At 32.4% G+C, this 13,099-nt stretch overlaps 1 protein-coding gene across 4 annotated transcripts; it reads left to right on the forward strand.

The window, feature by feature from the left end:
- The first annotated feature begins 56 nt into the window (after positions 1-56).
- On the forward strand, positions 57-10,596 carry LOC111003765 (armadillo repeat-containing protein 8-like). Of its 4 annotated transcripts, none has more exons than XM_045630745.1 (14): positions 63-308; positions 378-591; positions 1,296-1,502; positions 1,903-2,164; positions 2,274-2,408; positions 3,033-3,135; positions 4,410-4,625; positions 5,573-5,644; positions 6,079-6,214; positions 6,962-7,053; positions 7,799-7,978; positions 8,351-8,497; positions 9,163-9,332; positions 9,645-10,596. In XM_045630745.1, exons 1-14 carry the CDS (start codon positions 285-287, stop codon positions 9,682-9,684), a joined length of 1,998 nt encoding a protein of 665 aa, XP_045486701.1. In that variant the 5' UTR covers positions 63-284; the 3' UTR covers positions 9,685-10,596. The 4 variants fall into 4 exon arrangements, with proteins under 4 accessions (XP_045486704.1, XP_045486701.1, XP_045486703.1 ...); XM_045630746.1 differs by having other exon boundaries at positions 66-308; positions 1,921-2,164; XM_045630748.1 differs by lacking the exon at positions 9,645-10,596 and having other exon boundaries at positions 57-308; positions 9,131-9,291.
- Positions 10,597-13,099: the final 2,503 nt, after the last annotated feature.

Genomic DNA, 13,099 nt, shown 5'->3' on the forward strand with positions numbered 1-13,099 from the left:
CAATGATGACACAGATTACCAAAGTAGTCAGTCGATATAGTGCGCTGATGCTAAATGTAAATAATCATTTATCTGACTTTGGCACCTGGATTTGAAGACAGAAAATTGAAATTAATTGAAGTTTCGTTTTTGAAGAAGGACGAAAGTTGAAATACGAAGGTTAGAAATTAGTGTTTAGTAATCGACTGCAGACAGCAAAAAGTTGCATTCTGTAAGACGTTACAGTAGTTTTCAGTTATTCAGAATAAATTTATAACCGCTCTACCGCGGAGAAAATTCAAATCATGCAGCAGTTAACAATTTTCATGGTAAGCACTGTTCTGCATGTTTATATCTTTTGCTTCTATTAAGTATTAACCTCGGTTGTTTTTCAAAAGGATATTGAAAGTTCTCGCTCGTATATCGACGAATTATATTCTGCGGACGAGACGAAGATTTTAGAGGCTCTAATTGCGTTGAAGAATTCAGTTATAGGCAGTAACCGCCAGAAGTCTTCGGTTATTCAACAAGGCATAGTACCAAGGCTGCTCCAGTTAATGTCTGAGCAGAACTGGGATCCTAACATTAGATTAGAGGCCACTATTACTATTGGTAATTATGTCTCATGTTTATAATTCAACTGTTGTTCAATGTCATCACAAAATAGATTAGCACTGATAATTTTATTGCTAAATTACAGTTACAAAACAACTTTGTTTACATTGAGTTATATTATTAAGTTTTTTAATATTATTTATATGGAAAATACATAGTTGGGATTGTTGCAAAGTATTATTTATAGTTACAAGAATATAGTGTTATTTTTTTTGTAATTTTCGTTTAGCAGTCATTTAAGTAGTCTGACTTACAAAATCATTTTTTGATTAATTCATTAATACTTGGGCAAAATACACGATAAGACATTTCTTTAACAAGACTTGGACTAAAAATATATTTGTACAGTCAAAACCATTTATGAAGACATCATTAGAATAACAAACCAGTTATATTGACCAAAATCAAAGATTGTGGCTAAATTCTATTGTATTAGGTTCTTAATAAGAATGTCATCTTGGTTAAGACTGTTGATTTCTACAACCAAATATAAGTACTCCCTTTGATGTTGTTATAACAGATTTTAACTGTATATACACACATGTAATTTCTTTTATCACACTATACATTTAAATTGATCTGTTTTCTCCATCTGGTACAGAATATACAAGTCCAAAGTGACTTTATATTCTACTATTAAGTTTTCTATTTTTCCTATTTTATAGAAAGCCTTATAAGATATTGATATACTTTGAATCCAGGTTCCTTAGCAAAAGGCACATCAGATAATGTTACTGCATTAGTTGAACAAGGTGCAGCAGTGGCTCTTGTGGAGATATTGAAAGATGTGCCAATAGGAACAAAATTGGCTGAAGCAAGCCTTTGTGCTTTAAGAAGTATATTCCTTAATCCTCCGGCACCAATATCTGCCTTGCCATCTGAGATGAGACTACTGTCACGGTTGACTCGTAAGTTCTGTATTATAATTGGTTACAATATTAAAAATTTTACTACTAAAATGTGTTATATAATTAATCCTTATGTGTATATGAAATATAAACAAATTTAAGCTAATGCCTATAAAACAAATTTAAGCTACTGTCATTTGTGAAATAAGTATACAAATTGTTTTCTTTGCCAACTTACTAGTGAAGATAAAGATGATAAATGAATTTGTACAAACAGGGAACAATTATCGACACCGAAAAACATTTTTCCCAATTTAGGCTTCTAAAGATTATGTTATTCAATTAGCCTTGATATTACCTGACTTCTAAATATTACTGTATCGGTAAACTAAATATATCTGTATCTTGTAATCCAATTTTGATAAATATGAATACAGTCTAGTGTTTTTGTATTCCGCAGTCAAGAAATTTGTTACAGAAATAGCAAGAGAGGGCTCACCTACCGCACGTGCTTGTGTAGTCCGTATACTATCAATATGGTGTGGAGGTCCTATAGAACAGGAAGCATTATGCGCTGCAGGTGCTTGTAATGCAATAGCAGCACTGCTGGCACCTAAAGGCACATCACCTCCACCTTTAGCAAGAGCCTTGCCGGCATTGGATTTGTTAGCTGCAATGTGTTTTGAAAATGCTAATGTTTCTCAAGTTGCATTGAATACTAGGTGAGGTCTTTTGTACTATAATATGAAATGAGTTTTTAATGATTAATAAGGAAAATATTTATTGTTTATGGCTTATACATTTTGATCAGGGTTAAAAAATTATTTCCAGATATGGAGACAAAACGATTCCTGAACTTTTGACTCTCCTAGTGTCAAGAGATAAACCTTTGCCTGTAGCGATGGGTGCTGCCCGTTGTCTTACTTTTATACATAGAGCTGGAGCAATACCAGCTGATGATAGCAGGTAACAAATACTTGATTAATGTTGACTAATAGTAGAATGTTTAATTTTCACAGATTGTACGATCTTTCTTGTTATGTTGTAAGAATACTATGTGTTTCTGTTTAATTTGGTTGTTTTAGTCGGCCAATCTTATGAACTGGTATTGGTTCGTTACTATTTAAATTGGTTTACTGGAACAAATATTATAATAATTTGTTCTATTTTGAAGTAGTAACATTTACAATTTATTTATTTATTAGTCACTCCCTATCTTTAATGATTCAATTTGTTTAGTGAGTTTGTAATTAATTTTTAATGAGCTCAACACTTTTTCAATTATCACTAAGTTGTTTTATGTTGACATTTAAATACAGTTTATTTCAAATCTAATTGGCATTGACCCAAAGTTACGATAGCCTTGTATTCAAGTAGGTTTACCTTGATGAGGTAACATGCAAAAGTAAAACTTTTTCATTAAGTTGTCTACATGAGTACTATGTAGTATGTACCATAGTTATGATTATGTTTTTTGTTATTTAGTTTTAGGAACCAAAGACGTATTGCAAAAAAAAGAGTAATAATCCTCTAATCACAGTGCCTATTGTAGACTGCACATAAATCTAATATTTAATTATTTAATTACAGAGTGGTATTTGGGGCGCTGCCATGCCTTGCTCGACTTTGTACCAAAGACATGCCCGAAGACATTAGAGCAACGGCGGCTGAAACGCTGGCGTATTTGGCCGAAGTAAGTTCTATTAAATATTCAAGGTCGTAGTAAAGTTACCTCAAAGAATTAAGTTACAAAGTTTTATTTTAGATTCTGCTCATGCGCATGATTTGGAGATTATTTTATGATAATATTAATTTGAACTTATTCAAAAAAACTTGTAAAACAGTTCTTATAGGTTTTAATGTGTATTAGGATGCATTAGCAGGCAAGTAGGTGACGGTTAGCCTATCAAATAAACACGTCTTTAGCTATGTATATATATATATATGTATACTGTTTAAAATGTATGTTACGAGAATCCCCCTAAAATGTCGGAATCAGGTCTCAATATCGCAAGGTATACATATATAAAAAATATAACATAATTTCTGGTGCAGCAAAAGACTTCAGGCGAAAATAGCATACTTTGGATAGTGTTTTATGTAATTACTAACACTAGTCTGAAATAAACTTGTTCTTTTACTAATACAGACTATATAGATAAACACTTGTTTATAACGTCAATATTTGCACAGACCCTTGAGTATTGTTATATAGTGTTTACACCGTATTTACTAACGCATTTTCTGAAATAACAACATCTATATATGAGTTAAGCATTGATAAAATTAATAGTCATTAGGTCAAATAAGTCCACACAACATTGTAATTCAAGGGTTCACACTATGGAAGTAATTATTTTTTTTGACATGAAATAATATGACAATGTTATTATAGTACAATTGATTCAAGTAACAAAAAAAATGTATATTATAATTAAATCGTTCAATTTGCAATTGTTACATACTACGAAAGTTAAATACACCGAAATCTAAATAGATTCAGACATTTTTTTATAGAACAGGGGGCAAACGGGCAGGAGGTTCACCTGATGTTAAGTGATACCGCCGCCCATGGACACTCCTAATGTCAGGGGGCTCGCGAGTGCGTTGCCGGAATAATAAGACATTTGAATGAATTTCACTGATTTAATGTTAAGAATTTTCCAAATTATCGTCTGTCAGTCTTGTACGATGTGTTTACATCATCCATCTTGCAAATTTTCTAACATGCGGAAAATTCTCTTTTTCTAAGTATCTTTTTGTAGAAATATTTTTATGTGTCGCCCATGAATATTAGTACCTAACGTAATATTTTTAATTGGGTTTTTTCAAAATATCTCTCTTGCCGGATCACATCTTACAACTGGCCGAATCCGGCCGGTGGTTGCCCATATATGGTCTATGTTTTATAAAAACCAATTGTCTAGGTGCAGGGACATTTAAAATAATTTTAACTCCTCACCATAGGTAGACACATCACTCCAAAGACTAGCTGCGATATCAAATCACCTCATGACCTCGCTCGCGGACATAGTAAATTGTCCGTCGCCAGCGGCGAAGCAGGGCGCTTTCAAATGTTTCGCCTCACTCGGCGCAAACGCAGAGGATATTAGGAAAAGAATTATCGAAACGCATGGTTTAATGGTTCATGTCGTTAACGGAATGAATAATCCGGAACCGTCGGTGAGTATTGATTGAATGTAATAAAAAAAAAATGGTAAAATAACTGCGCCCGCGAACTTCGTTTCGCCTTAATATGACTTTATTTAGCCTACCTTTTACATAACTAAGTACCAACATATGGAACATTTTCTATGCTAGCACATAGAGACCGTTCGCTTTTCCAAAATAAACACTAAGTACTAAATAAAACAATATCTTTTATATGTTTTCTCTCCATGTAAACCTTTCTCAGAGGTTTTTTTTATATATTTCCATCAATCCATCTGAAATCAGGCTTTTGGCTTTTATTAGATTTTATATTATTAGAAAAAAAGGTTTTTAGAAAAATGTCGACGAGTGTCTGGCACTGGACGATCACCTACTTGCTTATTAGATTTAAAAATGATCATGAAACAGATTCAGAAATTTGAGGCCAGGACCTAAAGAGGTTGTAGCGCCACTGCATTTTTTTTTGCTGACTCCCAGAGCTGTATACCATAGAACCATATTGGTTATATTATTACATTAGATATGGGCAATTTCGCATTCCAGTCCTCTTCGTTTGAAAGAGGTCATTAATAAGTCATGTTAATGTTTGATGACATTATGACAGTGGTAGACTATAGACGCTCACACAAAAAAACTTAATGTATTTCGTAATAAAAATTTGTCAATAATTGTATTGAATTGTTATTACAGAGTACTAAATCACGAATTTTGATGAAACTCTTATTTACATGAAAATCCACGTTTTGATAATTTAAACTTTAAAATTTATCTTTGGTCCCTTGATTATGAAACTATCCAGTGTACTGTAACAATTTATACTAAATTAAAATTTCGTGCCTTTCTGTACTGACACAATTAAATATTTTTCATCCTCTGATTTTTGACCCTCACATAATTATGATGAATTTTAAAGAAATCATTTAATAATAAATTGCTAAAGAAATAATTTGTTTCGGTAGGTAAGGTTAGCGGCGGTCCGATGTCTCCATTCTCTCTCGAGATCCGTCCAACAGTTGAGAACAACATTTCAGGTTAGTTAATTGTGTTCCATAATTATGTAGATTTAAAAATGTTTGAAGTGTCTATAGTATTAATTAATACTTTAAGTAACAGTTAAACTTGATCTATTTTCCTTAGTGTATGCAAAATGTATTTCTGAACGCATGCATAAATATTTCACAGCCAATATATTTTTTATTTCATTTATAAGTAAAATACGCCATGCTCTGAATATTGTGGACATATATTTTCCATTAAACCTTCATATATATACGTTCCTTAATTTGAAGGGAGATTTCGGAGTGAACATTAGATATTTAACATATTAAATTCGTCAATTTTCAAATGTTAAATAGTTGTTCGGGACTAATCAAAATCTATGAAAATCTGTCCAGCCACTCTTGAGGTATAAGTCTTCGAACAAACCAGACTTAGTTTGATTTTAATATAATTATGAATGTTATAGGATCACTCAGTCTGGCGCCCCCTGATGCAGCTGTTAAGTGAGTCTCCAGGCACCGAACTCCTCACAGTTGGCTCATCGACCCTCTGCAACCTACTGCTGGAATTCTCACCCGCCAAGGAGCCCATGTTAGATCAAGGTTTATACTAAAATAATACGAATTTTAGGGCTTGTTTATTTTATGTAATTGCTTTATATATGTTAAGCATGTATTTGTAATTTCCAACCATTGAAGATGCAGGAAGTGAAGCTTTAATAAATGTTTAGTTAAAGTATATATTAAGATTTTTTTTTTATAAAATTTTAATGGTTAATTTAGTTCTATAATCTATTATATGCTTTAAAAATAACTCAATTTAACTTAAGAGAATTGTATCAGAGGAGCCGTTTAAGTATTAATTAAGCAGATTTACTGCAATTTATCCCTCCCCCTTCCTCTCAAAAAAAAAGTAAGCAAATATAATAATACATAAATGTTTTGGGAACCGTGGAAAAGCCATTTCGTTTTCTAGCATAAACAATATGTGTAAAAAAGTAAATAATTACTTTTTACGTAATCTTGGTGATTATATATATGATAAGACACCCCCCTCCCCCCTATATTGCTTACGTAATACTTGAACGACTCCAGAGACACTCGAAGTTTTCATTCATATCGTCATGCCCTCAAAATATTATAGCGGTCTTAAAAAAAATATATCAGTCTCTTTTTATCACAGCGTAAACACAATTTGGCAGAAAGAGACAAAGAGTACTTTAGACTGATTTACTTTTTTCGTGTAGTAGCCTGTGCATAAAGTGTGTGTAAATCTGTGGACTTATTTCGGTGAGCGATATTTAAAAAAGTTTCTATGTACATTAGTTTCTAATAAAACTCATTTTCCAGGCGTCGTAGAGATGCTTTGTAACCTAACGAAGAGGCCGGAAGCGGCGCTTCGCCTTAACGGAATATGGGCACTTATGAATATGGCTTTTCAGGTGAGTTTCTATTTCTTTTTCTATGTATATATTATTATTAATAATAATAGTGTAGCCCGTTTTTTAAACTTTACAGATGTTGATTATACAGTCTGGATTTGTTTTATACATTATTTTCTTGTCACTTGATATTTTAACTTTTTCTGTACCATTAATCGGAAGCCCTGCCTACTCTAACGCTTCCTGCTATTGCTTTTATATCTAATATCCACCTTTTTTAGGGCGCCCTCTTCTCCGTATACCCCTTTCCATATACTTTAAATATCACATTTTATCTGTGCATCTTGCTATATGTCCTACAAATAAATTATAATAATATTTAGTACATCGCTCTCCATTGCTTTCTGGCATGCTTCTGGTTTAGTTTTTCTAATGTACTTAAATTATATATAAATTGATTATTCAAAATTATTAAAAAAGAAGTTGTCGCGGTATGAATTTCTATGAATTTTTGTCGTCAGTCAAAACTAGATTGTGACACTTTTCACCAAATAGGACAGACTTTACTATTCTATTACGTTAACTACTCAATAGTACGTATAGTTTGTTCTAAGCGATTAACTATAGTTAATTAAGATTTCCCACCGTCGCGTAAATAGCCTGTTCTTTGTTAGAGTATTATAATAATCGATTCTGGTGTTTTGGAATTCCTACATAAATCAAATCTTTATAAAACTTTTTTTATAATTTTTTTTGGGAACTCCATGGGTATATAATTGTTAAATAAAAATATTTTTCTCTATAGGCGGAACAAAAGGTGAAGCAACGAATATTAAGCTGTTTGGGCACAGAGCAAATGTTCCGTCTCTTAGGTGATAGTGATACACGTGTTATTATGAAGACTTTGGGTTTATTACGCAACTTACTGTCGACGAGGCAACATATTGATGCTATTATGAGCGAATTCTCTTCGCAGGTCATGCAGGTAATATATTTTTTTTGTTAATAGATTTATATTACCTTGTAACCCTGTAGTTATTTATCTGTGGTTTAGAATGTAAGTTGTCGGTTTGAAAAAAAATTGTCATAAAAATTACCAATGAACATGGAAATCTCCGACCGAAAATTCGAGATGAACACAAATATATTCCAGAGCCCAAGGACAATTGTCTATCCAATATATTCCGCATTGAGTGAAAAGTGCGTATATTTTTAAGCTTTCATCAAAGTTTATTAGAATTAAATAAATAAATTAATATGTATATGGGTATTGTAACTGAAGGCATTGGGACGATATAACACTTAATTGTGTAAGAACCAAGTATGTCTAAGATAAAAAGGAAAATGGACATTTCAGGCTGTGATAGTGGTATTAGAAGGTTCATATCCGGCGGAAGTGAAGGAACAAGCGTTATGCATACTCGGTAATATCGGGGATGGAGAGAAAGCAAAGGATTTTATTATGGCCAATGAAGATGTTCTCAGAAAGTTGGTGGATTATTTGGTAAGTATTATTAATAGTAATCTTAAGAAATAATATTTTTTGTTTTCGACTTTTTATGTTCATCAACTTACATTACAAATACGGAGTGATATGAGAGGAGGAGAAATATTGCATATGCAATATGCTTACAAAACAAGATGTCTTTTAAAAAAATATTTTAAAAAGTATATGTATATATTGGTTTTTTTTTCACATAATCGTACCAATTTACATTAAAGTTTCTTTATAAAGTTTAAGAAACTTCACTCTACAAAACTATCCTACCCACACTATCACATAAAATATATGTATAATAGATAAATGAATATTTTATGAATAATTTTTGTATGTTTAAATTAACACACAGAAACACTTATAAATGCCAAAATGTACATTAGCACTACTGTGCGGTATTGCAAATTTAAGTTAAAGTAGTACTTCTCTGCCACATATTTATTGGTTTGTTTTTTTACATAGATATGAGGGCTAAGCGAACCGATTCTAAGCATCTAACAAGCAACAATTTTATTTGATCGCTTCCGTTCTGTTATTTAACAACCGATATTTATTTTTACTAAGAACGCATCATTAGTCTACCAAAATGGAAAACTACTTAGACAAATTTTGGTTCTACATAAAACCATAATTTCATAGGTAAGGGCCTAATATATGCGTGCGTTACGCAGGCGCATCCTGAGAGCAAACTCCAAGAAGCGGCCTTGTTCGTTGCCGGCAATTTGGTCTGGAAAGGCGAAGCCGGGTGTGCGGCGAGGCAAGCGAGGCTCGCGGAGTTGGGCGTTCTTCGGGCGCTTAAACTCCTGCGACAAAGGCCGGATGCCGCACATCTGCATGATAAGTAAGTATTGAGAGACGAGACTTTCACAGAGAAAAGTAAATGACAGATAACTCTTACAATTGTCAAAATCTATGCCCATCTTTGACAGAGCCTGAGTTTTGTATCAATCTTTAGTTCCACGGGTGTAGATTATTGTTTACTATTGCTTACACGCTGGTGAAATGCATTTAATTATTAATCCGTCTCGAAGGACCATTACTGGATACTGTCGATAATTAATTCTTAAATAAGCTTAAAGCTTTCAGGTTAAATACTTGTATATATATGCACCTGTCTTTAGGTGTTTTATTAAAGGATCAATATTATTTTCAGAGTCAAAACCGCCCTGGCACAATTCAACGAGTTGACATAAGCTTTATATGTTGTGAAGTTTTGTTTCTCCCTGTTACTTAGTCATCAAGTCATACTAGTTTTATTTTGACCTCTAGTACCTACTTCATTAATATAAACTGAATCAGTCTGAACAATATTCTTTCGTCTCTTTCTGTCAAACTATGTTAACGCTGTGATGAAAAGGGACGTTTCTATATACCGAATGTATATCTGATCAAAGATAGAAAATCACAACTTACTAAATGATTTATAGTTACCAAGATTAGCTTAGGTCTTATATGGGTAGGCTTCAACAGTTTTATATTTCTTCCAGTTTATTAGGAAAATTATAATATAATATATTCTATATATAATAAGTATCTAATCGATACTTAAAACGTATATAATATATTCTATATATAATAAGTATCTAATCGATACTTAATGTATCGGTATACTATAAAGATGTGGTACAAAATATACGTGTATTTTTAAGATTTTAAAAACGTAAGAGTGGATAAGAAAAATTGCAAGAACGTCTTGTTTTGTTATTTTTTGATAGACTGTGCCTAAAGATAACCGGCATGGTGGTTATGCGTACTATACGTATTTTTTAAATTGTTTCATGTTAAGTATCAAGACTATGGAATTATAATGACTTGAATATTAACAGTGTTGTTAACATAACAAAAAGGTTTTCCCACAATCCTTCTACATACTTCTGCATAAACTACAAAAAATAGAAAGTGGAGTCGCTTATAACTATACTACGAAGTGATTTTATGAAAGGATATAGATCTTTTACATTGAGACAATCCTTTGGGATTTAATGTTCCTAATTTATTACGATCCTAAACTAATTAAATAAAGAATTAAAAAAAACTCACACACGACGATAGTTTGATTATTTGTTCGACTAGATTAAATCCGGTATTCATAATTAATAAGTTCAGCAGCGTTTTAAAGTAGTCATCTCTTTTCATCAAACCGTAAACAATGTGTTAGAATGAGACGAAAGAGTACTTTAGTTCAGAGACTGATTTTTTTAATGAAGAGACGTTTTTCATTAATTATGCAAATCATTGGATATTTTTTTAATTGGTTAGAAACTAGAGGTTAATTACTTACTGTACATAGTTAAGTACTTGTTAACCGTTAGTTATCTATTTATTATAGTTAACGTTGATTTGTTCGCTCAATATTTTGTCCTTATTAATACTCAGTAAATTGTACATCGATGTGTTTTGTTTTAATTTTTCTTTTTACATTGTAATGTGGAACCATAGGGTATCCTAGTCTAAATCTCTATTTCTTTGCGCTTAAAATTTGGTTTGTACTACTACTAAGATCTGTCAAACCATTGCTTCTATTTCAATAGACAATAGAACTTTGTGTGTTGACATTAAGGTCCTACCTCATATAACATTTATTAAATTGAAAACAATTTTTTTTTCTTTTCTCTTGTTAAAGTTAGCTTTGTGATTTTTCATACTACAGAGGTAACATGGAATAATAAGTCCAATTTTTAGTCAATATTTGTGGTGGACGAGTGTTGCCACTAGTATATCTATTGCGTCTCCTTAAATACCTCTTGGGTTGCTATAATACCTTTTTATATTTACCTATTCTATTATTTATGGTTGCCGTTAAAAGTTGCAGAATAAATAATAATACAATATAGTGTTAAGTTTTTTATAGTTTTTATTTTGCATAATTTTTTCGGTAATCCTCTCTGGTATAAGTTCAAGGATATGCTTGTACTTTTTCACTAATGTAAATAAACATTTTATACCAATTCCAAATAGTTAAATTTCATCGATAGAGGGTGCTTTCCTCAATGTAGTTAAACTACGATAAAGTCGCGTTTATGAAATCGACTGCGTAATTTAATAGGAAATTGTATAGAATTATAATGGTCTGGATTGTAGCTTTTATATTGAAATATTCGCAAAGAAAAATAGTCTTTATTTAAGCAAGCCTGACACGCCGTTTAAAGTTGTTTTTTTTTCACGATGTTTTTCTTCAGCGTACGAGTGAGTTTTAAATGCTCATAAACACCATAGGTTTTCAGCCGGGGTTTGAACCTATGACCTCGGGGGTTAGTTGTACGCTGAAGCTACATTTTTACCGCGGCCCGACTGCTTGGTGCGAAAGGGTTATGTGGGACTGGCTATTGTGCATAACCACTAAAACCCCAAGGCGCCACCAACAATCGCCTGATGCGGAATGCGGTAACAGCAGAGCCTTAACTAAAATTACTTTTCGTCGCAATAAAGACAGAGTTCGATGCTATGATTTAGTGAAATTGATAAACGAATAATTAGTACAGACAGTAGTGAGGTGCAGGGTCAAAGTTTTTACAGTCTTGTCCAACATACCTATAAATAAAGGCGGTTTTGCTTTGCGATGGATTTGTATGAACAGCATTTGACTATTGTTAAATCATTATAAGTTATGCTTTTAAAACCGAGTCTACGTATAGAGTAAGTATAACTTTTGTGCTTAAACTGTATTAGTATTTGACAGATTTGGTTTTGGTCTATAGTAAATCATTTTACGAAATTATTGACGCTTGCTTGCGCCTAAGAAGTTTCCGGAGTCCGTATCTATGGAATACGTAACGTAGGCTCGGAAGAAAGCTAGTATAATATATTAATGTACCTCTTATGATCATAGTTTGTCCAAAAATGTGCACTGGTAACGCCCGAACCCAATAATTAATCCATAGTTTACAATCTGAGAACAGACCGTGACAGTCGATCAATCTCCTGCATACCAATAATCAAACCCTGCGATGACAATCCATTTTTGGCGATGGATCAATCTCAATGCAATGCAATCTCTTCGCTCTTTACACTCATATTTGATAATCAATATATATCAAATAAAGTAAATAAAACCGTACAAATAATATAAAAATATACATGTCTATGTTTAAAACATAAGCTTTTTAATTATGTATTTTAAAAACTGGTATAAGTTAAAATCTTAAGATAGGATATTGGCACAGTTAAACTGACATTTTGTTACAAAGGTCTATTCATAGACACCGATCCACCCTACTATGGCTATCCGTCGATTTGTTATTGGCACACTTTTTTTATATTTGGTTTAAGATGTCTATCTCAGATGGTCAAAAATGGATTCAGATAGGTTATTGGGTTTCGGCGTTAGTATCGATAGCGATCCTAATTACCATAGATTGCGTTATGAACATAAAAAAGTTTTTAATGAAGAGAATGCACGCAGAAATACAGATAAATCGAAGATAATTTCCAGTGGTATTTGAGAGCCCGATTTCCTACTTAATTACAGTAACTGTATAGCGGCACTGCATGTAATTTGTTTGAAATTCAAATCAAACAAATTACATGCAGTGAAGTGTAAAAAAACTATATAAGCGATCTTAACATACGTAAAAATAAAACCGTCGGGCAGATTTGTGATCGAATCAA

The sequence above is a fragment of the Pieris rapae genome, chromosome 13 (genome assembly GCF_905147795.1).
Source record: "Pieris rapae chromosome 13, ilPieRapa1.1, whole genome shotgun sequence".
Lineage (NCBI taxonomy): Eukaryota > Metazoa > Arthropoda > Insecta > Lepidoptera > Pieridae > Pieris > Pieris rapae.